This window comes from Harpegnathos saltator, unplaced genomic scaffold, assembly GCF_003227715.2.
Source record: "Harpegnathos saltator strain DR-91 unplaced genomic scaffold, Hsal_v8.6 scaffold93, whole genome shotgun sequence".
In the NCBI taxonomy this organism is placed as follows: Eukaryota; Metazoa; Arthropoda; class Insecta; order Hymenoptera; family Formicidae; genus Harpegnathos; species Harpegnathos saltator.
Genome location: NW_020230721.1, coordinates 775146 through 802500, shown reverse-complemented (window position 1 = coordinate 802500; position 27355 = coordinate 775146). Strand labels below are relative to the sequence as shown.

General features: G+C 48.7%; 1 protein-coding gene across 1 annotated transcript in view; it reads right to left on the bottom strand.

Annotated features, from left to right (window-relative positions):
- kug (FAT atypical cadherin kugelei) overlaps positions 1 to 27355 on the bottom strand; it is a 214302-nt gene that overhangs the window by 1834 nt on the left and 185113 nt on the right. The window contains exons 6-20 of the mRNA XM_025307705.1: positions 23358 to 23513; positions 21348 to 21458; positions 18324 to 18476; positions 17340 to 17604; positions 15217 to 16777; positions 13940 to 14682; positions 13632 to 13856; positions 9745 to 9981; positions 8038 to 9090; positions 7231 to 7874; positions 5267 to 6664; positions 4579 to 4716; positions 1800 to 4499; positions 780 to 1116; positions 1 to 116 (exon numbers count right to left, since the gene is read on the bottom strand). The exon at positions 1 to 116 is cut by the window's left edge and continues 25 nt beyond it. Coding sequence (XP_025163490.1) covers positions 1 to 116; positions 780 to 1116; positions 1800 to 4499; positions 4579 to 4716; positions 5267 to 6664; positions 7231 to 7874; positions 8038 to 9090; positions 9745 to 9981; positions 13632 to 13856; positions 13940 to 14682; positions 15217 to 16777; positions 17340 to 17604; positions 18324 to 18476; positions 21348 to 21458; positions 23358 to 23513 — 9837 coding nt within the window. The remainder of the gene's footprint in view (positions 117 to 779; positions 1117 to 1799; positions 4500 to 4578; positions 4717 to 5266; positions 6665 to 7230; positions 7875 to 8037; positions 9091 to 9744; positions 9982 to 13631; positions 13857 to 13939; positions 14683 to 15216; positions 16778 to 17339; positions 17605 to 18323; positions 18477 to 21347; positions 21459 to 23357; positions 23514 to 27355) is intronic.

The window sequence follows — 27355 nt, the reverse complement described above, 5'->3', positions numbered from 1 at the left end:
GATGGATGTCACGGAAGCAACGGAAGATCCGATCGCATGAGGCAGACGTCGAGAAGAGTTTAGTAGAAGTCCTCCAGTGGTCAGCTCTGGTACCACTGGGCTCGCTCGTTTCAGGTCTGTTAGTGCACACAATACGAATGCGCCAGCGTTAATAGAATTCGCTACATGCCCGGATCCGAGCATACTATGGAAAACGGAGAGAGATCGCCGAGGGAAGGAGGTAGAGCCGAGAGAGAGAGAGAGGGAGAGAGAGAGAGAGAGAAGAGAGAGAGAGAGAGAGAGAGAAGAGAGAGAGAAGAGAGAGAGAGAGAGAGAGAGAGAGAGAGAGAGAGAGAGAGAGAGAGAGAAGAGAGAGAGAGAGAGGAGAGAGAGAGAGAGAGAGAGAGAGAGAGAGAGAGAGAGAGAGAGAGAGAGAGAGAGAGAGAGAGAGAGAGAGAGAGAGAGAGAGAGAGAGAGAGAGAGAGAGAGAGAGAGAGACGGAAGGAGAGGGAGGAGGGAGAAAGACAAAAAGTGAGAAAGTGGGAAAAATTTATCAGAGGAAAAACTACCGATGAGAATGAACAGCGGGGGCGGGGCGCCAACTGCTCCACCCCTTACGACGCATGCCACAAGCGAAATCAAAAAGTAAGAAGCTACCGTATAAAGAGAAAAAGAGAGAGAGAGGGAGGGAGGGAGGGAAGGAGGGAGAGAAAGAGAGAGAGAGAGAGAGAGACAACAGGGAAAAACAACAAGGATACACAAGGGGAAGGGTGATGCTCATCGACGCGTGTCCCACTTACCGTTCTTGATCTTGGTGGTATCGGTTATGAAGGAGGCCAGCTGCATCTGTTCCTGCCAGGTGGGCTTGTGCAGACTGTCCGTGTCGCTGCCAGTTGCGTTCCCGCCGACCGGGTTAGTGAGAGTCAAGGACGGAGGTGGTACGGGAGTGCTGCGATTTAGGTTTCTCAGATAATCCGGTGGAAAGTTCTCTAGCTCGTCGCCTGCGCTGCCGTAGCTGCGCAGGGTATCCAAATTATTTAGAGCCGCTGCCGCCGCCGAGTTACCGTATGCGGCCGGCTCATTGTTCGAACTGGGAGTGTAGGAGGCGGGTCTGGGAGGACATTGGGGAGGTTCTCTCTGTAAAAGAAGAATCACACAAAAACCTTAAACAGGATGCGCCGCGATGAAAGCGTGGGAGGGATCCTATCGTGTCGGTGCCGACACGATTGCAAAAGAAAAAGAAAACAGCACCGAGAGATCGATCGATCGCTAGCAGTGCGAAAAATGCAAAGATCGATGAAGGCATTAGTCGTCGAATGTGACGAATAAAGGTTGTCACCTCCTTCTTACTTCGTACGTGCCACACGTGGAGAAGAAAGACTGGTTCAATCGACGAGCCGAGCGAGCATGAGTTAGTTAGCGGGAAGAAATTTCACACGGAGCAAATTCGCGATTCCGAAGGCGGTTAGATATATTTGCAGCAAATGTTCGCGATCTTATGTTCACAGTTCAGGGTTCGGTCGAACAAGTGAGATAGCTCCGGAGAGCTGAGTGGTAAATAACGGATCGCAGAACGATGCCCGCCCTGCGACTATGCTGCTCGAGCGAGTGGCCGAGCGACCGATTGTCGCGTTTATTATTACGTTTCTAATTCGCGCAATCTTTCTCCTCCATGAAATATCTGTGTGATAACAATGCCTTCGAACGAACGACAATGCCTACGACGACCTGTGCTCCCGAGCTTCTTTCTCATGCCTCTACAATGCAATACAACGATTGAGACAACAAATCGATACGAAAATGTAAAGTGTGACAGGTACCTGTATGACTTCCAGGTTGCTTAGCTTTGAGCTGCGCTTGAACTCGTGTTCGGACGGTCTCGCGGAATTCAGGACGATCTGTTTGCGCGTCTCGTTGTTGATGTTGTTGGCGCGAGCCCTGGTCCGCTTCAAGCGAATACGCCGGAAAGCGACGAACACAATGATGACGAACACGTTGAGCAATACCGCGACCCCTATCCACATCATCTGCTCCCAAGTGATGTTGAAGTGGCTGGATATGATCGGCGTGGAGTAAGCGGGATTACCGCAGTTGAGACCAGTCATGTTCGGCGGGCAGATACACCGGTACGTGCCAATCTCGTTGACGCAGGTGCCGCCGTTCGTGCAAGGGCTCGCGTCGCACTCATTCACGTCGGTCTCGCAGCGCTCGCCGGTGAAGCCTTGGCACTTGCAGATTGGACCGTTGTTGCCCTCCTCGCACACCCCGCCGTGGATGCACGGATTCGGGCTGCAATACCTGCCGAATTCGCAGCGTTTGCCGCTGAGGCTCGGCCCGACGCATTCGCAGGTATAATCGCCGCCCTCCGGCACGACCTTGCAACGCCCGCCGTAGAGACAGGGCGAGGAAGCGCACGGATCGGTGTCGATCTCGCAAGCCAGCCCGGCGAACCTGCTGTGACACTGACACTCGTAACTGTCGCCACCCGAGTCCTTGCAGGTGCCGCCGTTCTGGCAGGGCTGCGAGCCGCAGATGCCGGGCGGCACCAGAATGGTCGCCGTGTCGCAGCTGAATTCGACGTTGGCGAAACGCTTGAGAATCGCCACGCTGCTGGCGCCGCTCATGTGCAACGGCACGGACACTCGGGCGATCCTGACGTCGTCCATGCAGCCGACGAAACCACGTTGCACGTCCTCGAAGCCGATGATTGATGGATGTTGCCTAACCTCGGCGCCCAGGTAAAGATCGTCCGACTGTAGATTAAGAATGTCGTTGATGCCGGGCGCCGAGCCGTGCGCTATATGCGTGCCGTCGACGGTCAGACGAGCGTTGTTGCTCTCCCGCTCCAACTGAACCTCGTGCCACTGCCCGTCGCTCACGTACACGCTGCTCACTCTGACCAGGCCCTCGCCACTGCCAAGGTCGAATTTGTACTGCATCACCCCGTTCACTATCTCCAAGATATTGTAGTCCACTTTGCCGGCTGCGTACATCAAATTGCCGGTGGGCTGCACCGTTCGGATCCTCAGGGACAGGCTCAGGCGGTCCTCGATCGTTTGCCGTATCAGCGCCTTGTCGATCTTGTAGCGCGCGTAACTCTTGCCGCTGAACGATATGGGATTGCGCGGTATGTAGCACGACTCGTCATGGCACTTGGAGATGTCGATGTCGCAGATCTGTCCGGCGAATCCCTCGGGGCACTGACAGGAGTAGCCTTGAACGGACGAGTCCGGCACGCAGACCTTGAACGATGGACAAGGATTTCGGGCACACTCGTTCACCACCACTTCGCAGTGAGTGCCGGCGTACCCCTCCTTGCAATTGCACTCTATCCTGTGCTTATGCCGCGGCGACACAAAGCTCATCACATCCGTCGCCACAGGCGTGATCTGCTTGGGATCGAGAATGATCTTGTCCTGACACTCGCCGTAAAAGCAGAAGCCTTTGTTGCACTTGAACCGGACAATCTCCTCGACCACCAGTTTCGTCGACTCCTCCAGCTCCTCCAAGTGCTGGTTCAGCAATTCGCGCACAGCCTCCGACACGTGGTAGGTCGACGGATTCGCCGACTTCTTCACGGCGAACAGAAGATCGAGGTCGTTGTGCACCGCCTGGCGTACAGCTCGCGATTTAATCAGGTTCGTCTCGTCGCTCGACGGCTGCACGCTGATGATGACAATGTCTTTGAGTCTGCAGTTCATCGCGTTGCGAACGGTCCTGACGAAACCCTTGCGGTGACTCAGGATAAAGTCCTCCGGGCTGACCTCCCGAAATCTCACGATCACCGAGTTCTCGAGCATCTTTTCGGTTACGAGATCGACATTGACCTTGACGATGGAATGCGAGTGGAACTTGCCGTCCGTCACGCTGACATTCACCCTGTACTCGCCGACGTCGAGTCTAGGTAGGGCCACTAGTGTGCCGTCCGCCTCGTGTATTTGGAAGAGATCGTTGCTCGGGATCATCGCGGACGACGGCACTAGGCCGAAGAGAAGCGTGTCGTACTGGTCCTGGTCAGTCGCGTGGACTTTCCCGATAACGCCGCCGGGATACTCGTCCATGTAAGAATTGATAATCACCTCGAGGGGCGTAATTACCGGCGGGTATTGCGACTCCTCGATCACCTTGATTACAACCCACGCGTCGGACCATAACGGCGGGCTGCCATTGTCGAACACTCGGACGTGCAATACGTACTTATCCTTCACTCTGTTATTAAATTTCGTTGCTGTGCGCAGAGTACCGTCCTGTTCTAGCCGGAAGGCGTCGCCCTCGTTCCCGGAGCGAAAATCGAAGGTGTAGGGCTCGGCGTTCGGCTCGGTGTCCGCATCGGTGACCACGAATTGCAGCACCGTATGGCCGAGCGACTTGTCCTCCTGCACGACAGCGGTGTAATTTGGCAAGGAGAACAACGGTGGATTATCGTTCGCATCCATAATCTCGATGTTCACCATCACGAAACTCGAGAGCATCGGTATGCCGCTGTCGCGTGCGTGTACCTCCAGCACGTAGTTTGCAATCTAAAAGAGAAAGTCAAACACGCGGAGTATCAAACTGGAGCAATTCGTACGTGTGGTACAATCCGTAACGAATACCAACTTCTTCTCGGTCCAACGGCGCGGCGACGGTTATCTGTCCGGTCTTTCTGTCAATAGAGAACTGTTTCTGCCTGTCGCCGCGTTCAATGTAATACGACACGTTACCGTTCTCCTCGCTGTCCAGGTCGTTTGCGTACACCTAAAATATTGATGAAAATTTAAATAACAGATGTAATGAGGTTATATACATATATATATATATATACAGCTGAGCCAGAAAGGTCTGAAAGGAGAAGAAGCTCTTATAATATTGGCTTCATATCGTCAAAAGATCATCAGTAGTATCAGTTGTATCGGTATCGGAGAAATCCATTAGTGGCTTTTACCAGCAGTTTGGATGTACACCCCACCCCAGGTATCATCGTATCTTTGCATCACGATTGTTGCTCTCGAAAAGAATCAATCAACAAGCTCGACAATTGTGCAGTAATGGTGCATTCGCCATTGCGTATATTATTGTTATCGCACGAAAGTGTGACCGAGTTGCTGACTCCCATCCTAGAAACGACGGTCATAATGCGTCGAAAGAAATACGTAGAGATACGACGTATCCGAGCCGAAATGCCCCAATCGCGCGAAAGTGGAAAGAATCGTCAGAGTTATCTGCAGAAATAACTCAACACGCATGCACGCACGCACGCACATACGCACGCGCGCACACACATACATACACACACACACACACACACCTGTGCAACTTTCTCCCCGATCTTTGCGTCTTCTCTCACGGCGGCTCTGTACGAAACCTCACTGAAGATCGGCGCGTTATCGTTGCTGTCGGTGACAGTAATGTTGACGGTCGCGTGATTACTCAGTGGTGGGATACCTCCGTCGACCGCTTGAATGGTAAGGAAATAATCACGAGCTCGCTCGTAATCCAATAGCTCGGCAATGGTGACGACGCCCGTCTTGGCGTCTATCTGGAACTTTTTGTGCTCGTTACCGCCGACGATCGAATAATATATATCGGCGTTCACCCCCGTGTCCTTGGAGGTGGCGAGAACTCTGGCCACCTCGGTGCCAACCGCGTAGATCTCGGGCACTCTCGCGAAGTAAACCTTGGAAGCGAACTCTGGCGGATTGTCGTTGATGTCCTGCACGTTCACGATGAGCGAGGCGACGCCCATCAGTTGTGGGGTGCCCTGATCCAGCGCTTGAATAGTCACATTGTACATGGCCTTGGTTTCTCTGTCCAGTGGTTTACCCAGCGTGACTATGCCGCTGTCTGCAGCGATGAAAAAGTGACCATCCGCGGAGTCGATAAACTCGTAACGAATCTTCCGGTTGATGCCGATGTCGTCGTCCGTGGCGTGTACTTTTGTCACCAACGTGCCGACCTCCACGTCCTCGGGCAGGGTGCTGCTGTAGGTCTGCATGGTGAATCTCGGTGCGTTGTCATTGAGATCAGAGATGAGAATCTCCAGCTGCGAGGAACACTCCCACATCGGCTTGTCACGGTCCTGCACATGGGCGATCAGCGAGTACCTGGCCTGAGTCTCTCGATCCAGCTGCCCGACGGTTTTTAGCACGCCGGTTTCCTTATCCAACGAGAACTTGTCGTTATTCTCGCCGGTCAGGTAGAACCGTAACTTGGCGTTCGGTTCGTCGTCGTAGTCGGTGGCCAACACGGTCAGAACGTAGGCGCCGGGGTGTGAACCCTCCGAGAGCACCTCCCGATAGCGATACCGCAGGCAATACGGTGGATTGTCGTTGACGTCCAAAACTTGTACCGTCACTCTCGTTTCAAAGACGTACTTTCCATCGGTACCGACAATCTCGAGTTCGTAGCGATCGATGGTCTCTCTGTCCAATGACTTTGCGACATACACCTCGCCGGTGGATCTGATTTGAAACTGCGATCTGGGATCGCCAGACGTTATGTAGAATTCTATCGGCGTGTTAACGTCAGAGTCTTTGTCGACGGTGATCAACTTTACCACAACCGTCCCCGGCAAGGCGTCCTCGTTCACCGTAGCCTCGTAACGATCGTCGACGAACGCGGGCGCGTTATCGTTGTAGTCCTTTAATTTCACGTGTACCGATGCTCTCGCGAAATGCTTCGGATTCCCATTGTCTGTGGCGACCACCTAAGAAACAAAAGAGAGAGAGAGAGAAAGAGCATTACATTATCGTCGTCTCTTTGTTCCACTTTGATATTAAGATACTTAGTCTCTTAAAGTAGAATCGGTAGAAAAATCGATTTGCGATTTAGCCAGGGGCGAAAAAAAGAAGTGCTTCTTCGAGATAATCAGTAGGAATATTCACTGCTCTCCCCGTTAAAAACACTCCCTACTCCGCCCTCTTTACCGCACCGTCTTGTATCTCATTAATTTTCACCAGAGTAGGATTCTACCGCGAGATGTCTGACAGTACAGAGTGATTCGTTGTATCCTCTCCTACGCCAGCCGAATGTGACTTTTCGCGTTTGTGGCACAGTCGGACGGCACAGCCGTCTTGCCTTTTGCAAGTTGCATCAACAACAATTAGGAATTGGCCGCAGACTGTCAACTGATTTTTTCAGTCTCAAGATTTTACTGATTGCAGCAACGTTATACTTGCGCCCGAATCACTAGTTACAAGTGTAGCGTTTGTAGCAACGGAGGATACACTCTGACTGTACTTCAAAAAGCAGCGCTATTTTCGTTACGGTTACCTGAAATTTATACTCCGGTTGCTTCTCCTTGTCGAGCTGTACCAGGGTCGATATCCAGCCGGTATAAGCGTCCACCGTAAATACATTCGCCAATTCCCCGATGTCGGATCCGAAGGAGTAACGAACCTCGCCGTTGCTACCAAGATCCTTGTCGTGCGCGATGACCTTCAATATCGACGTACCTTCCTCGATGTTCTCCGCTAAGCTGATCGCGTACGGGTTGCTCTCGAATTTCGGCGCGTGATCGTTCTCGTCCAGCACCTGAAGCGAGATCTTGGCGAGGGCCGTGAGTGGCGGGCTCGAATCCGTCTCGGCGAGGACGCCAATTAAATGGCTGTCTTTCAATTCCCGGTCTAATGGCCTCGCCAGAGTAATTTGGCCGTGAGAATCGATCGTGAAGAGCGGGTTATCCTCGTCGCCAGATATTATGCGATACGTCACGGTACTGTTAGTGACGGTTTTCAGTTTCGTGATTGGCGTGCCGATAGAAGAGGCCTCGCTTATAAAGAACTTATCTTCTTTCCGTTCGAACAGCGGCGGGATATCGTGAGGACCCATTATGTAGATGCTGAGCGGCACATCGGCGTGATGCGTGGTCGTACCTTTGTCCTCCGCGCGGATAAAGAGCTCGAATAATTGGTTCTCTGGAAATAACAAACACTCGTCGTGACGTTTGTGAGGTAGACACGTCAAGGGAGGAAAGAGGGGCGAGAAGGACAAAGGGAAGAGAGTACAAGTTGCGTCTTCTCTGAAGACGAAGACGCACACGCGCGCGTAGATACGCGAGGGAAACGGCTCCACTCTTACCCCACGGCAAGGCGCTCTTCTGCAGGAAGAGAGCTCCCGTGTCGGGATTGATGCCGAACAGCAACCTGGCGGGCGCCGTTTGCGTCTCGTAGATGGAGTAAACGATCTTGGCGGCCTCGTCCTCGTCCGCGTCTTGTGCCCTGACCTTCAGGAACGGCGTGTTCAGGGACAGGTTGCTCTGAATGGTCGCCTTGTATTCACGAAGCAGAAACACCGGCGCGTTGTCGTTCTCGTCGCCGACCTTGACTCGCACCATCACGAATCCGGATCTACCGCCGCCGTCCGTCGCTATCACCGGTATCTCGTAGCGCTTCAGCTGCTCCCGATCGAGTTTCTTGCGCGTCACGATCTCGCCGGTCAACTTATTGATATCGAATATCTCCTTCATCGTCTCCGACATTATCGCGTACATCACCGTGCCGTACTCGCCAAAGTCCTCGTCCACGGCTAACACGCTGGTGACCAGCCTGCCGGGCAGTTGGTTCTCCAGGACCGTTACCTCGACCACCGGGTTCGGGAACTTGGGATTGTGTCGGTTCGCCGGCAGAATCTCGATCTTGACGCGTGCGAAGCTGGTGTACACGCCGTCGGTGACGGAGACGTTGAGCATGCTGAGTTTTTGTTCGCCAAAGTTTTGCATGTTTATGAGCGAGATGATGCCGCTCGACTGGTCAATGTTGTATGTCTGCTGCTCGTTACCACCCACGATAGTGTATGTCAGCTTTTCGTCAACGTAGTCGGGATCGCTGGCCGATACTACCGTGACGAATTGACCGCGCTCGGCGTGCTCCGAGAGCGAGCAGGTGTACGATGGTTGCTCGAACTTGGGCGGGTTGTCGTTCATGTCGATCACGCTCACCCATACGTGCGCCGTGCTCGACAGGCTGGGCACTCCGCGATCCATAGCGATCACCGTGAAATGATGGGATTCGCGGGTCTCGTGGTCCAGGGACCGCTTGAGAAATATTACACCCTCGTCGGGATCGATGTGGAAGAGATCCGTGCTGTTTTCCGTGTCGTTTTGTATGGCGTAGCGAACCTTTTGATTTATGCCTGCGAAAGAGGGGAAGCGCGAGAACTTGATGAAAATGTGATAATGATGATGAGATGATAGTAATATATAATTTAGAGATCGCGCGAATCAAGGATGTTGAATCGAATCGGACCAAAAAATGTCGAATCGTCCAAACTCTGCTCTCTTTTAACAACAACGTAATTAGTAAATGACCTAGTACAAGATGCTGCGATTATTAATAATAATCGCTGAATATTAAGACGAATAATTGTAAACTACGGGAAAATGGTAATGTTTGAGCGCGCGCGTGCGCGTACGACATCAGACACGCGCCGAAATGTTTCTCCAGATTTAAATATAACTTTTCAAAAGTGATATTCACGCCTATTCACCCGAAGAGAATTGCAGCAATGATTACAACTAACGACACTGCAGAATTTTTGAGACGGTAGATAGTTGGTTACGGTAAAGAGAAACGTTTGAAATGAAGATGCAGAGCGTGGATATCGAGTTCGAAGGTACGTTCAAGTTTGACGAATAAGCGGCGAACAATATCAGAGATGCAGTCAAATTTAATCTCTCTCTCTCTCTCTCTCTCTTCATTTTCTTCGTCCTTATCTCCATTAATTTGAATTCATTCGGGCAAAAGGACATTCATTAGCGCAAAGCTCAAAATTAATGATCTGCTTTACCCGTGTCATTGTCCCTCGAGCTCACTCGCAAGACGGAGGTCCCGAACGACGCCGCTTCCGACACCGAGATGTTGTAGGAATCCTGCGTGAATTCGGGCGGGCAGTCGTTTACATCCAGGACGAGGATGCTAACCAGCACCTCCGCGTAAACGCCCGACACGCTGTCGGTGGCGCGTACGGTCAGTTCGTACTGCTTCTTTTGCTCATAATCCAGCTCATCCACCACATAGATTACACCTGATTTATACGAAGAGAAGATTGTAGACCCAAAGCACTATGCAGCGGAGTGTCTACGTATCCGTCAGGGGCACGTGTGTACGCGTTGTTCGATTCAATCACGATGGGAAGCGAATACGCACGATGCACACGCACACGCGAGAAATTAATGCACGATGCACACGCAGTCTACGCAGTAGTCGCGTTGCGACTCTTCTTTAGTGTCGCTGCCTCGACGATTGCCTGCGATCGGCGCAGTTTTGCGGCGGGATTGTTGGCGTTCGATTTCGGAATCGGGCACGCGCGTGACATTACAAGCGGAAAAGCCACACACGCTCATGCGCGAAGCCGAGCCGAAACGGATCCGTAGACACTGGAAAACACTGGTGAATGAATGCGGTCGCGCGGTAATCACGTTTACGCAAATTGTCGAGATCCCGAATGTGGAATGATGCTGCGAATGGCATTACGAAGAGGTGCCTGCACCTTCGGCACTTGCATTACTCAAATGCCAAACGAGACCCGGCCCATCACAGCCGGACCGGATGCCGGACCCCCACAACCACGACAAATTCGGCTGTCGTCGAATTGACTCTCCGGTTGAAAATAACTGACAACAGTGTGCTGCCTTAGGTAAGGTAAGGTAAGGTAAGGTGCAGGCACGTCGTGCGAGCGGGCAGGATTGAAGCTACTGAAAAACTTTCACGAAGAAAATGGAAATGGGCTGCGCGTTTTCAAATCTAGGAGCGATATGATGTGATGTGATGTATGGTATTTATTTATGACGACGCATCTAGAGAGCGGCCTCGCGCGGAGTGACGAACGACAGTGCGCGCGTAAGTAAGTAGCAGCGTTGTGCCGAGCAGCTCCGAGCTCCGCTTTCGTGTGTATTGTTCCATCGGGATCGGGACAAATTTCACGAAAACTGCCCAGATTACAGATCACAGATCGTAGAGAAAAGATCGTGCAAAAAGAGGGAGAAAATTAATTTCGCGAAATGATGTAGACGCGTGAGCGAAAGCGGATTACAGGAAAGTGGAAGACTCTCGGAAGCAGATATTACAGTCTTTTTAAATTAAGAAGACTCCAGGAAACTCTCTTCCTCTCTCCCCTGCCCCGTGAATGTTAGTCTGTTGCGAGAGCGTGCACAGAGCAGCAAGCTTACGCCACAAGCGAGAGAGATCGTAGCTCGAAACTACGTTCGTTATTACGTTCACCGCGGCGGCGTAGTACCGTGCATCATGATTACAATTAATTAAGTGTATAGCTCGAAGTATAGGATTGCAATGGAGTTATTCAGTAAATTTTTATCGGAATGTGAACGTAAAAACGTAAAAATACAACAAGCACACCGTGCTATGATTTGTGAAATCTGATGAGATGCGTCTTGTGTAAATTTGATAAAAACGATTGATACGCGCGTTCGTGTGGACGTTCGCGCTGTTAATTATCTAATTGGAAGTATAAATGAGAATTCGTAACGACACGAATGTATTTAAATTATACACATATTGACGAGGGGAGCAGGCAGCTATACGCGTAATATTATGGTAATTGCACGAGATAATTGAATAGTTTGCATTGAACACAAAATGTTAATTGGAAATGTAATCCAGCAACGCAAGAATTGACAAGTGCATGCACGTTTCGAATTGTTTCGATCGAAACGTCGGTGTAAAAATTCAAACGCCCATTTGACACCGCATCGAGACAAGCGCGACGTTAAGACGATACCCATTGGACCCGTGAATGCAGAAAAACGCACGGTTTTGTTGTCTTCAATGATTTACAACTTACGAAAGACGCTTCTGAATTGAGGAGTAAGCAAGAAGGAATTCAAATCCGGCAGTTTTATATTGTAGTCGACGTTATCGAGTCGGAACGCGGAGCCGAGAGCTCGCGTAGTGAGCAATTATCGAATCTCAGATTTATCCAAATTGAATTTCGTCGACCGCGCCTTATTTCAATTCGTTCGACCCTCATTGCAGCGACTCGTCTATGATTACATCGTGCATGAACATTGAGCATTGTATGTGCGACATAGCCTCGTAATACAGCAACACAGCACAGACCGATAGAACTAGTATTGTTTTTTTTTATACTCACAAGGACCATTGTTACTGTCGGGGGCTGCGAAACAGGCAGATACAACAAAACTTTAATCTCTAGTCTTCAGACAAGCAGTCGTAAGAGATACATACGAAACGAACATCACGATTCGAACACAACTAAATGATCTACTGTCAAAGATAAACGTAAATACGGACAGCCACTAAAAATACGTAATCAGAAAGTACATTCGCTGGAAAAAGCGCTCAAAAAAAAAAAATATATATATATATGACAAAGATTTGAAAGAACATAGTAAAACTTTGGCAACGGCGCGAAACAATATCAGTCAACTGAAATAAAAGTGTCGAATCCTTAGTATTTAGTAAAATTGTAAGATTAATTAAAATTACCAGTGAAATTGGCATAGAATCTCGCGGACACTATCGCTCGAAATATCACATGTTTTCTTCGACTTTTCCCGTTTGCCCAATTTCACCAATATACTGTTGTCTCTCTCTCTCTCTCTCTCTCTCTCTCTCTCTCTCTCTCTCTCTCTCTCTCTCTCTCTCTCTCTCTCTCTCTGTGTGTGTGTTTGTGTGTGTGCGTGTGTATGTGTGTGTACGTGTCTGTGTGTATGTGTGTGTTAAAACTCAGCAACTAAATACCATAATGCAGCAAAATAGTGACGAGTATACCAAGTATATATTCAGACTTGCATCATGTCACAAGAGTCTTTTCATACAGTTTAAATAGTGCAAGTACCATAGCCAAATTACGAAATAAAAACGGACATGTTTTACTCGAATCCCGATACTTCCGACGCGATAACTTGTTGGACATTGTAGCGAAAAATAATTGTCCCGAAAAACAATGTATCAAAATTTAACAAGTGTGGAACAATTTTGCAAAAAATTATAATAAATCCGACAATCCGAATACCGAGACAATCTCTCGAAATACAATTTTATCGAAATTGGAATTTGAATTCTCGTTGCATAGCATCAATGATTCACTGATATTTGAATACGGCAAGAGTACATAATCAAATTGGTGAGTATTAAAGTACATTTATCTGTATTGTTTCCTTTTTTTTTTCAGAGTAACAGTTCCTCTCTCTTTGGAAGACACACATGGAGCACAAAATTATACACTTTGGCAGAATTATATTTCGGGGGATATATTGTTGTCTCGACGTTTGAACTGATCGTGACTTTACTTTTCAGGGAATTTCGTGCAAATTTTCAAATTTCAAAATTTTGATTTTTCGGACAATCAGACAGATCCGATTACTTCGACAACTTTTGCGCACGTTTCCGATTTCGAAAGAGATTGAGATACGATAATAAAAGGCACTCTTGATTATCGCAGAATGGAAAATTTTGGGAAATTCGTCTTACGTAAGTACGTTTGCTGCAAAACGAACAAAGTTCTGTCGCTGTTACGATTTTTCACATTTTACCATATAATTTTGAGACGACGTCACGCTACGATCGCACGACAACATTGTTTCTCATCGACAATGCGCGAGTGAGGTTCGCGCTTGGCATCCGCGATAAACGAATACCGGGGAGGGGGAGTGGAGTGGGGGAGGGGGGAGTACGTGTCGCGTGTCAACTTACCAGTGTTGAAGTCCAGGGCGAACTCTTCGAAATCGTTGCCCTTGGTGATGCTGTATATGAGTTTGCGACTCAACGGTGACTCAGCTTGGATGGATAACGCCAGGGGTGAATGTACTTCTATACTCTCGAGCACGCTATCCGTGTAGAATTGCTTGTCAAATACTGGCATCGAGCGATCTATCACCTTCACATTGACTGGCACCTCAATGGAGCAAGGCGTTATTCCTGCAATCATATTTAGAAGCTCATTTAAAGTGGATCAAGCGGAAAGCCGTGAGCTATTGGCATGAGAGCTCAACAAAACTCACCGCCGTCGTACGCAGCGATCGTAAGCTGATATTCACGATTGTGGCCCTCGAGATTCTGCTTCAACGATATCTCGCCGGTTTTCCGGCACACCTTAAAGAGCTCCCCGTGACCCTTCTTCAGTTCGTATCTCACCTCGCCGTTGTCACCGCTATCCATATCTACCGCGTGCACTTTCGTAATAACGTCGCCCTTCTGGGCATCGACCGACACGACTGCGTAATACGGCAAATTAACGAACATTGGGCAATTGTCATTGATGTCGAGTATCGTGACATTGACTATAACGTGAGCCACTCGGGGCTTCTCGCGGTCCGGCGGATGGCTCTTGGCCTCGACGATTAATTCGTAATGATCGCACGTTTCCCGATCGAATCGTATGCCGGTGGTTCTGATCGCGCCCGAGGTCGGTCCGATTACGAACATGTCGGTGGGATTAAGAATGCTGAAGACAATGTGCTCGTTCAGGGAACTACCGAGGACGTTCACCACCATCACGGTCGTAATTTTCGTGGAGTTCTCTAGTATGGCACCCTCGTAGACGTTCTTCTGGAAGATCAAACCGGAATTCTCCGACTTCTCCACCATCACATTCACCTGCGCTACGCTCGAGTATTTGCCGTCTGACACTCGCACGTGGAGAAGATAGCTTTTCTTCATACGTTCTGAATTGTGGACGGTAATGATGCCGCTCTGGGCGTCTATGTCAAAGGTGTGAGCTTTATTCCCGTCTATAATGTCGTACCTGTATCAAAATAAAATGCATCAAGCTATCTGCCAGTTAGAAATAAATTCGTCGATACGATGACGATCAATAGCTGAGTAACGGCTACTTCAACGGCGATTCTCACGCACGTGACATCGCTAGTGAGCGCGACTTGAATATAATTGAAAATTTCGAATAAAAACGGACGACAGATGGCCAGGTAGATGGATTCACATAGAAGAAGCGTCTATTGTCGCTGCAGGATTAATCACGCGAGAACGTTGCGACAAGAGACTCGAAACACGTGTACTTGAATACAATCTATCATCATAGAAATTGACAAGATGTTTAAAGAAGTCATCAGAAATTAAATGTGAGCTTCGAGCGGAAGATTGCAGTGCGCGCGCGTGTGTGTGTATGTGTGTGACGCTAGTAACGTACGTACGCCAAGAGAATGCGCCACATTTTTAACACCAACCACAAAATACGAAATAAAATCACGAAGCAACCGAGAAGGCAAGTACGAAAATGAAAAGCGAACGACGAATGACGACCTCAGCGGATCCCACGTACCTCAAGGCGGTTCCCTCGGAGCTGTCGGGATCTGCAGCGTTCACCCGGATGACGGCGACGTTTTTGTACGTCGGCAGCAGGAGCGTGACGTTGTAATCAGTCTTGGAGAACTTGGGCGGGCAATCGTTCACGTCCGTCACGGCGATCATCACTTTGGCAGTGGTCTCGGAGGAGAGTTTTGGCTTGCCCAGATCCGAGACCTTCACGTGGAACGAGAACATCGGTATAGTTTCGTGATCGAGCACCATGACTGTCCTGATGGCGCCGGTGCTGGAGTCAATGTGGAAGTACTTGCGCGGCAGGTCCTCGACGATGTCGTAGTTGAGCAGAGCGTTCAGCTCGGAATCGGCGTCTTCGGCCTTGATGACCAACGGCGCGCTCGTGTTGGTCAGCACGAGCGAGCCGATGCTGGCACCTTCGCTGATCCCTCCGCTATACAGAGCCTGCAGGAACCGCGGCGCGTTGTCGTTCCTGTCGAGCACGTGGACGATGACGTTGCAGACGGCGGACGCGCCGGCCATATTCGTCGCCGAAACCGACAGGTTGTAGAACTTGGTCTTCTCGTAGTCCAACTGATTCTTAATGACGATCACACCGGTGCTAGGATTCACGAAGAAAGTATCGTCGCGGTTGCCGCGCACGATCTCAAATTGCAGTGACGACGTGCTCCTAGCCTCGACGTGCTTCACGTACGTGCCCAGCTGCTGATTCTCGTAGATCTCCGCGGAGAGCTCCTTCTGAACGAAGCGCGGCGGTGCGTTATCGGCCATCGTGACCATCACGTGCACTGGCACTGTGTTCGACAACGCCGGCGAGCCGTGATCCGTCGCCTTCACGAGGAGTATGTACTCCGAGGTGACGCCGAGGTCGAGCTCGCGAGCGACGCGAATGAAGCCCAGATCCGGATCGACCGCGAACACGTTGCCGACGTTGCCGGATGTGATCGAGTAGGTGATTCGCGCGTTCTCGCCGCGGTCCCGATCGATCGCGCACACCTGTACCACTGCCGTGCCGACCGGCGAGGTCTCGTACACCTTGCCCTGGATGATCTCGCTGATGAACTCGGGCGCATGATCGTTGTGATCGTGCACGGTGACGATGACGCGGGCGTAGTTGCGCTTGGCGGGCGTGCCCTGATCCTTCACCATCACCGTCAGTACGTGCCTTTCGATGGCCTCCCGGTCGAGCGGCTCGTTCAGAGTGATCGAGCCGAGCACCGAGTCCACGTGGAAGATCTCGAGGGACGCTTGACTCTGCGCCGCGTGCAGGCTGTAGAAGACCTTCTTGTCCTCGTCCCGGTCGGTCGCGTGCAACTGCAGGATCCTCTCACCCTTCTCGACGTTCTCGGAGATGTCGACGTGATACGTGCTCTCGCTGAACTCCGGCCGGTGATCGTTGATGTCGATCACCGTAACGAACAGCTGCGTCAGCGCGGTGTGCACACCGTCCGTTACGCCGATGGTGAGGTTGTAAAAGTTCTGGCTCTCCCAGTCGAGCTGCTTGGCCAGCAGCACGTTGCCGTTGTCGCGACCGATGAAGAATTCGTCGTCTTTGTCCCCGTCTGTAACCGCGCGTGGATGGTTACGCGACTCGAAATGACTTGGTTGCTCTGCTGTTGCGCAGATTAAACGTCGACGTGATGCGTCGTCGCAATGGTCAATTCCGTCAGTCGAGAATAATTCTATCGCATTGTTCAACACTTTGACGGCCGCTTGACACAGCCTCTGTGTCGCAGCCGTTTTCTCTCTATCGCAGCGCTCTTTTATACAGAAATATATATATATATATATATATATTTATAGTATATTTTATATATAAAATGTTATAGAAATATATATATATATATATATATACGTATATACATATTTATATAACATTTCCTATACACCGTGTAATACACGGGCTCTCGAATCTGCCGACAGCGGTCAGAGATTTCTCCAAAGTAAGTGTGGCCATCAAAGTGTTAAGAAAACCGAAGAAGATCGAGTGTATAATTTTGCAAGAAAATACACAATCGTGTGTGTCTCTGCTTTATGCGAGAAATCATATTTCTATGCGCGTGTGATCTTTACAAATTATGAAAACACAGAGGGGTGGAGGGGGGCGGGGACAAGTGGTCTTACCTAGAATATCGTACCACAGAGAATCACCGTCCTTGTCGGTGGCTTGCACGAGAGCTACTAAAAAGCCCACCTCGTCACTTTCTGTTACATCCACGCTTTGATTGTTCGTCTTGAACACCGGAGAGTGCTCCGATTTCTTCGGTGTTTCGACAACTTGAACGGAAACTCGAGTCTGATGACTACGCTGCGGTTCACCGTGATCGGTCGCTCGTATCTGTAGGATACGTTGCACACGTGACAATTTCGATTTCGAGTCGAGTTTCAACTGTGAAGATATTAGCACTACACAATGCTGACACCATACGCCCACATATGGTGCCTACCTTAATGACACATCTCCAATTTTCAATCTTACGCGTAAGAAAGATGTTCAATACATTCGTACAACAGAACGGGCACCAGACGAAGATTCGATGACGAGGAACGTTGTCTCTGTTAGGCGCAATCGAAAATATTCCTCCTGGGGCTATGGAAAATCAATTACACGAATCGAGCCTGCTTCCGTGCATTATTATTCTTTCATAAATTAACTGTCGATATGACAAAATTTTACAAGAGCGACGGATGCCGTATAACTCGAGAGCTTTTACGTTTCATCAGGTTAAGTGTAACGGAGTGGTGTTACTTTTATTGAATATTGTATTAGGAGAAACGATTTTCTGTTAGGGTGACAACTGAGAGAACTGTTTTCCGTCGCTGCTGGCGAGTCTGGATGAAAAATCGATTATATTGTATGTAGGAGCAGGTAGATTCCGTAGAAAGTTTCTGTGCTCGATCGGTTATTTCAACCGATGTAATTAAATACAGTTGAGTGTTCAGACGAATGTTTTCGACTGTGGTAACAGAGCCGTGTCATTTCTCGTCACTAATCTGGCTCCTATTCGGTTACACAAATTCACCCAATTAAAGTGCCCGTGATTACTCATGGATACTCCTAATATCTCCTCGTAAGCTCCACACACATGTGTACACATACGCACTCACCAACATTTCATATTCTTGATCAGCTTCGAGCCCACGCTGCGAGTATACCATGCCTGTAGTGGGGTGAATCTTAAACTTGCCTTTTCCTCGGCCACTCTTGATACTGTATTGAATTCTCCCGTTATCACCGATATCTTGGTCCTTTGCGAGTACCTAATACAAATTTCGATAGTTAGCCCCCATTGTCAATGTTACGTCGACGAGCACATCTACTACGACGCAGATCGTGACGCATGGCATAAAAGAAATATTAGTATTGCGCACAATCTATAGTCGCGTATAATCTAGATAGAGAATGCTGCAAGTGAGAAACCGGCCGTCCAGTCATCGACATGCCGCTCGAAACACGCGATCATCTCTGCCGACGATGGCAGATTGCGCAGATCTCTGGTTCCGCGGTTTCTGGTTTCCTTGCTGTTCTGTCGCCGCAAAATACCAATTGCCAAGTGGCAACATTCTGGCGGATTGCGCGAGACTCGACGAGGCGCGTACTCGCGCCTAGTCGCGAGATACGTACTTGATGACCCGCGCAATTACGTGTATTCCCGGAACGTCGCGAGTGAGATAACGAGAGACCTCGAAGCGCAACGCAGCATTCAGCATGGTTCGCATGCGGCACATCAACAAAAGAACCAAAGGAGAATCGTCGCGACAGCAAGATGCAGTTGCTCCGATCTATCGGCCGACGTGGTCAGCCTCAAAAGCGTGGCGCGCCCGCGACCGTGCTCTCGTAGTGATTGTTGCCGAGGGTGACGAAAAATTGCCGTGGTGCAACGCATAAATAAAGAATATACGCCGGGCCGCGGGTGCTCGCATTCGCGTGCTCGATTCTCGTCGAGAGGCGAGAGCTTGCGCGTGAAAAAGAAAAAAGAAAATGAAGTTGTCGGTCCATTACCTTCCGCAAGCGCGTCGCTGCCGCCGCGGCCGTGCGCTATATACTATCTACCGCGATAGTTGTACATTGTCCCTCCCTTTCCGAGAGAATATTTTTCTCTCACACGCACACTCGCTGGCTCAACGGCGACAAAACGGCGACGCGAGTAGAGGAGCTAGGTGGCTTCCAATCCACCTTTCAAGCTGGGTGCTCGTCGTGACGTCACAAGAGGGAGAGTATCATCAATTAAGCGACCAGTATCGAACGTCAATCGAGCCACTATCGAACCATTATCAGCGTCAATCGAATGTCTATCGAATCACTATTCGAATTCGTTATCGTATGCCGATAGATGTTCATTGACGATCATTCAATAATGGTTCGATAGTGGGTTTAATTGATGGTAACCCCTCTCCCGTCTCTGACGTCAAGGCCTACATGTGCGAAAAGTAGATTAGAAGCTCGCTTAGCTGCTTCTTGACTGACACGTGTACTTCTTTTCGCGTTCGAAAGGTTCGTGTGCGCGCACACGAACCTTTCGAACCTCGCGCATCGCGGAAAGAAAAAGAATTCGAGGCTCGTTAAATTTCATGCTAATCTTTTTGTGTCTCGTCCTGCGGAAGGAAACACTCCGTGTCCCGATATCCTCCGATATTCTCTCTTTCTCCCTAGCGCCTCCGCGACGTGCGGCATTCGTACGTGCACATGCACCGAGACTCGCATTGTTTGCGCTCGACAACTTATGACGCTACTGATGTAAACGTACGCAAACACAATCTCTGCGCGAGTCTTCCTCTCCGTTCGGAGTTCCTTGCGATTATGCACTCTCGCGGAGCGTTCCAAGCAAGCATTTTTCGGTTGTGTCTCTTGGCGCATGTTACTTTGATTGCTGCGTAATTCACAGAGGACACGAGAGTGTGCGCCAATGTTCCCTCCGATTCCGAGGTATAATAATAACGTAAGAACGTAAATGACCCGTAAATGGCCCGGAGATTCCGCGATTCCGCGCAAAACTCCAAGACGGAATCGATATCCTCGATACCTCGCTGAGATATCCTCGGCGGTGCAATCATTAGTAGCGATAATGATAACGGAACATACTCAGGCGACGGCCTCAACCAAGTCCGATAAGGCGACATTTAGGAGCACAATACATATAGGCAGTGCACGCAGGAGTGATACGAATTATCAGATATGGGGAGAAAGCCACGAAGAGGCGGAGACGAAGGAAGACAGACACAAGGTGAGGTGAGAAGGGGCGCAGTCAAGAATGCTGACAATGATACATGTACATACACATTATATATATATACATATATATATATATAAAGAACGTTGTGCGCAGGATAGAGCAAACAATTGATCAATCCTTGACTGGCCGCGCGGAGAAGATTGTGTTTCTTCTTACTGTTACATTGATTACAGATTCAAGTAGTTCTTCATTCATTATTAATTCCAACGGCTATAACACCGGTCAACAAATTTCACAAATCTCACAATTTATATCTTTCTCGAATTTTTATCTTTCTCTTTTTTCTATTCATGTGTGTTGACATGATAGATGACGAGAACAAATATTATTTAGTTTCCGGTGAAAAAGGTTATATTTTTGGACTACAGTTTTCTTTTTTCATACTGTCCATAGGAAAAGTAAAGTTTCTTTGTAACATTTACACACACTACTAGGCAGCTCAAAAGATAAATCGATTCCGTCAATAAAAGATCAGAATTCAAAGTCTCTGTTTTTTTCTTTGTTTTTGTTTTCACAGGAAATTAAAACATTCACAAACTTATATAGGGCGTACATAGCAGTCGTAATGATGACCGGTGTAATCAGCGCCAGAATAGTTTGATACTGAACGCGACCAATCGAGGGTCAAATGCGTATCCTATTGACGAGCAGCGGTAGAATTGAAAAAGAAAACACACACGCACACACATACACACAATTGTGTGAAAACAGACAAAAAGGTTAACGTACAAACGATACATACATCAAAGCGCTCCAAAGTGAAACGACGCACAGAGCTCGAGTAAAATTATAATCCGGCCAATTAATCAAACGTAGCATAGAGATAAGAGCCATACGATGGCTCGCACGCGCGCGCCCTCCTTGCGTCTCGCCTGGCGCTTATTTTACGTGTCCTTACCCTGAAGATACGATCTCCTGACAGGGTGTCGGGGCTAAATGTCTCCCAAGTCCCGTTCTCTAGTAACGTATCGATCGAAAGGTCGAACTCCCGCGAGCGGTTCCTCGATTTCTGTCGAGAACCAGAGAGGACAGCTTTTAGCCTCAGGACTGTTTCTATCGACGTTCGATTTTTTTCCTCTCGTCTATATGTCCACAGCGATCGTTTATCCTCGTTACTTCTTTTTGCACGGGAAACAGTGTGGCGTCGCCCGAAAAGAACTTAAAGCCGATTCAAGTTTCGACGACGCGTCGCAATAAAGTTTGCGCGCGCGCGCGCGCGCGCTGAACTCAGAGGCGACATTTTATCCCCTTAAGAGGCAAAGCCTGACACTTTTACATAATTATTCTTTCGCATTTTCCCGCTACTGTATGTTGGCGCGAGGTGTTACATTTGTGTGATATTGCACACGTACAATATGACGTAACAATCATGACGATATTCGACACGCGAAGGTGAGATTAGCTTTCCCTTTAAATTTTTTGCGCGACCAAGCCCGTTGGATTTTGTTTCGTAATGCGGAGTTAACACTTCTCTTTCGAAAAATTCGTTCTCCCTTTTGCACTTTTCAAGCGCAGTATTATCGCGAAAAGCATAATTTATGCACGCGTTCTTCTTTTTTCGCGTAACACAACGGATTAAACAGATTCTTCCGGGAGTATACAGTAAATATCTAGCTGCGAACAAATAATGTTAATATTCGTATCATGTGCGCACATAGTACGTTATGAATGTGCCGATATCACAATGACCAAAGTCTCGCAAGTCACTGTTTATACGGTATAATTTGCGGTATCGAATATTTTGCGATTTTCAATGACATGAATCACATAGCAATCGCGCCCGAAAAATTAGTCAAATACTTTTTTTTTCGTTAAACGCGCTTAACAATAAAATTTCTCGCGGTCGCAGTTAAATATTGATCTGCACTTAAATATTGATTCTCTCTCTCTCTCTCTCTCTCTCTCTCTCTCTCTCTCTCTCTCTCTCTCTCTCCCTCCCTCCCTCTCGCCCTTCTCGGCTCCTTGAATCGCGGAGTCGTAAATTCTTCCGTTTTCAATTAGGTCCGCACCGTTTCAGCGACGCCTCGTAATTTAATTTGCCTTGGTCGATCTCTAGAGCCGATGCTCATGTTTGCAGCGGAAGTGCAACGCTCGTGAAAGTTTGCTTTCGTATGCACAAAGAGTTACAAGAGAGGGACGAAGAAAAAGGAAGACAGAGAGAGAGAGAGAGAGAGAGAGAGAGAGAGAGAGAGAGAGAGAGAGAGAGAGAGAGAGAGAGAGAGAGAGAGAGAGAGAGAGAGAGAGAGAGAGAGAGAGAGAGAGAAGGAGAGAGGTGGGACCATGTGGCTGTGTCGGAAAACTCGTGCTAGGGCTCGTGGAACGCTAAATCTCTACCCTTCTATGCGACGATACTTGGTAATGGATTTACTTTGATCACACCGAAAAGAGGAGGCTTTGATGGGAAAACGATAACGAGAAGCAAGGGAGGAGTCGCAAGCAAGTCTCCACTTCGTATAAGTGTAATGTATCAAGCTGTTTCCTTTTTTTCTCTTGTTTTGTTCATATGATTCGGTAGCGCGCCGCTATTGCGAGTTGCGCGTCGGATGAACGCGCGCCAAACTCGGAATAACGGCACGATTCGTCAAGCGAGAATGAAGACACAAGTTCGGGTAAAATTCGACGATCGTTCGTACGTGATGTAGCGCATTATCGTGCCGCGCAATAATTTCACAGATAGTGCCGGATATATACAACGGAATATGAGCTCAGTACCTTTTACGCGCGGGGCAACATAAAGAAAAGCGGGGAGAGGGGGAGGTGATTTCGAATTATAGTTCGTCGTGACCGCTTTGTTCTCGCACTCGGTCTGTTCGACGGTTATTAGAGACATATTTACAAGAAATTTGGATGACGACTGGTCGAGATCGGCATGACCGCGATGCACAGCGATACTCGAAGAAACACATACCTGGAAGAGCGGTTTGTCGGTCGCCATCGACGCTGGAATTTGAACCGTGTAAAACTTCTGCTCAAAGTCGGGTCTATGATCGTTAATGTCCGCAACCTCAATGACGACCCTCGTAGTCGACGATAACGGAGGTTTGCCATCGTCTCTTACTGTCACCTGGAAGCACGAAATAATCAATCACAGCATGAAACAATGTAATACATGTTGCATACTTTTGTTACAAACATAATTACAAAATACAAAAACAAGATTACTTGATATCCACCCAAATCAGCTATTGAAAGAAAAATAAAGAAAAAGACACACGAAAAATTAAAAGAGAGAGAGAGAGAGAGAGGGGGGGGGATGGAAGAGTAAAAAAGAAAAGAAAGAAAAGAAAAAAAACATTACACAGATTACGTTCCGATCCCATCGTGTGGCCCAATAGTAATAATAAAATGGTAATAACCAATTTTCTGATATAACGCAAAATCAACCGACGATATGGAGAAACGATCTCGTCAGAGGCAAAACAGTCTTAATTTTCGAGTACTTCTTCATTTTACGCGATAACTTTTCTACGCGAAGATGTATGTAACGATGAGCGGCGGATCGTTGGACGTCGATTATAGCCGGGTTACAATGTTGCGCGCCACTTGTCCTCATCAGTCGAGTGGGTCGTCAGAGAAGAGAGAGGTATCAAGTCCAAAGCGTGAACGCAGCGTACCGCGTGCGTGTCGTCGATCGGCAAGACACGGACTGTGAAACTTTGGATGGCCAGATTTCGATGTGAAAATCTTGATGTACGAACGCAAAGCAAACGCCATTCTTCTCGATGATTCACATCGCATTTGCGTCATGCCGTTCATGCCGCGTATACTTCTGTCACGATAGCGCGTATTCACTTGTACGATCACAACATACGGTAACACGTGATGTATCGATGCAAATTTATAAAGTGATTGTGAAAAACGGTCTTAATTTCTCTCATACGTAAAGCATGAAGCTTAGCACGCGTATTTCGCGCAGAGATTTCCGTATAATTTCGCGTGTTATACAAATGGTGCGCGCGAGATTTCGTGACATTTTATACAATCTACGCAATTGTGAGTATTACATACGGAGAAATTCATTCTTCCGCCGATGTATGGTTGCGAATGTCTACAAGTCTCTCAGTCTTTGTGTCATGGTGTCAACCAAAAGCATCGGACAGGCATAGTGGAGACTGAAGAGATATTTCCACACAAGAGAGACCGCAGAGGAAGAAAATAAAACAAGCGTGTTACGAAATGTACACTGAGACACGCATTATAGCATAAATATCAAATTTCGCGTTAAATTTCGAACCTCTCTCAAATTGATGGATATGACTCAATAATTTTGATAACGGGAGAAGAAAGACGCGCGGATGCGATATTTTCTCTCATAAATATGGAAACGTTATTAATTATAAAACGTTACGAGCGCCTACGAGCTCTATATCGGCCAAATGGATTAAGCAATAACCGAATACTGAAAAGCCAGCACCGGTAATTTCGGTGAATAAACGAGTTAATGCCGATTCTGATTAATTCATGGTTAAATTAACACAGATGCCGGAGCCATCGACAAATCAAATCACAGCATCAACATATCGTTGACTCGATTTATTAGTACCGCGTATGAAAGCATACGATCAGAGCGCTTTTACCGCACGAAATTTCAGTCCCTCGCGTATCGAGGCGTTCATTAATATACAAAATTCGTCTGCGTTTTCGTTTTCTCGTTTCGCAGCGGACGCTCGCTCTTTCGTATACATATCGAATTCGATAACTATGACCAAGCGCCGAATTGCAAATATGCATTACACATTAATTCCGCGTTAAATTATTGGCAGTCGTGCAAAAATGCACACGCGTTCCCGTGCGCAACCTGTCGATTGTTCATCGTGAAAGAAAGAAATGTTCGATCGAGAGCTAACGAGAGAGAAACGAGAAGGGACAGGAAGGGAAGGAAAGTATACGAAGGGAAAATAGCCAGTATAGATATTCCCGGGTATCTCGCAAGATTCCCCCGTCGCTACGATTTTACGTGCGGCCGCCCGTGCCGCGCAGCACCCCCTTCTTCCTTTTTCCACTTGCTGCAATCGTTGTCTTATCGCGCACGCTTCTACCTTCTTTCTCGTTGTCCCGCGAAATCCAGGACTTTCATGCGCGAATATCGCACGTACGATCTGTGCAGTCGGTTGTGCTGACCGGAAGAGGGAGGTGGTGTAGAGCTTCTGGTCGTAAAGACGAGTGCCACGGCATCCGAGAGACGACGACGTCGCAAAGCCAAGATTCCCGGTGCTTGGTGTGTTCGCGCCGTCGTTGACAGAAAATGCACGAACTGGGATCGGAAACCGTAAAGTTTTTGACGATTTCGAATTTGGAGACGCCGCGTGCACCCGACGAAGGAGATTAAGCGCGTGCGAGGGTATGTAAGTAAGCTCCTTTTATTCGCGTGCTCTTTTTAGTTTTCTCTCTCTTTCTCTCTCTCTCTCTCTCCCCATCCCTCTCGCCTTTAATATCACGATTTTTAATATAGACGTATAAAATGTGTGAGCGGCGTGGAAAAAGGACTCTTCGCGGTGCACCACTGAAAGTTGCGTCATCGTGTCATCGTTCCTGGCCAGATATAGAATAAATAGCTTTAATAATTACCTCTCTGCAGGCAGTCGCGCAAATACTGCAAACGCGCTGGAGTTTGTGTAATATTAGTGTAATATTAATGCGATGTAATTGGTCTTTTTAGCGAAGCGATCGCGCATCTGGCATATCGCGCTGTTGTATTTTTGATTTCTAGTTTATTTTTGTTTGTATCTATAAATCCTGAACCGCGCGACGCGCGGCCGTGCCTCGTCCCAGTTTCGAAGGGCATTCTCTATTCCATTCTACACTATTCTATAGATAGACCAGTCTGTCCGCTTTTCGATCTAGAGAACAGCTCTTCGCTGCGCTACGATGTAATAGTAACGATGCAGCGCGGCGGTGACGGAGGCAGAGACAGAAACGACGGCGGCGAGCTGGCATCTGACTCATCGCATCGACGAGCGCTCTATTACGAGGCCGGGCGATCTGTCCGTCTGTACGTTCCGTTCATCCATCTGGCGCTCGGCGGAAGGGCCATGCAGACTGATGTGTGTGTGTGTGTGTGTGTGTGTGTGAGAGAGAGAGAGAGAGAGAGGCCGGTTACACGAAATTCATCGTCTCGGACTCTGTCGTTCCCCGTCTGTTCTTCGGCGCAATAATCGGGCGTCTCACGAAGCAATTTCCGGCAGCGGCGTGCGCGGACAGGGGGAGGGGGGGGGCGGGGGCCGGAGACCGCGACGTAAATCCAATGTCTTCCGGAACATCTCTCGCGGCGTCGCGGAGGACGCGCAGATTCTCCCCGGGTAACACACCTGCACTAAATTAGTAATACGAAACTCCGTTTTATATACCAGAGGTTTCCGGCTGCTCTCATCTATGCTGCGAAGCGACGGGACCGATCCGTGTCCCGGGAACATCTCCACGGATTTCTCTCGCGAGTGTCCGTGGTGATAGTATACGCGCATGGATCGTCCGTCTCCCGTCGTGTCCCGCTGTACACACGGTGGTCTGCCGAGAACGGTTCTGCTGAGACGCGTTCCTTTGATCCGCGGAAGCGACGAGATATTTACGAAACCTAGATTCCGTTTCGGGGAACGCGATGCGAGGGTGCGTTGTTGCGCCGGGTCATTTTCTTCTCTTCATTATTCCGACATCAGTAATAGAACGGATCTCGAGGTTAATTAGTTTGGAGAGTGGATCAGCGTCTGGATTTTCGTTACGTCATACGGCCGCTATCTCATCCACTTCGAGGCCATATTGCTGATTTCATCATCTTGCCATGGCTTCAAGACGGAGGCATATATTAAACGCGTTATGTTTCTGGAGCACCCTGTACAAGATAAACTTAGGGTCCTTACGCTGTGGTAGATTTAAACGCTTGGCCGATCGCGCTAAATCCGTCCGAGCCTC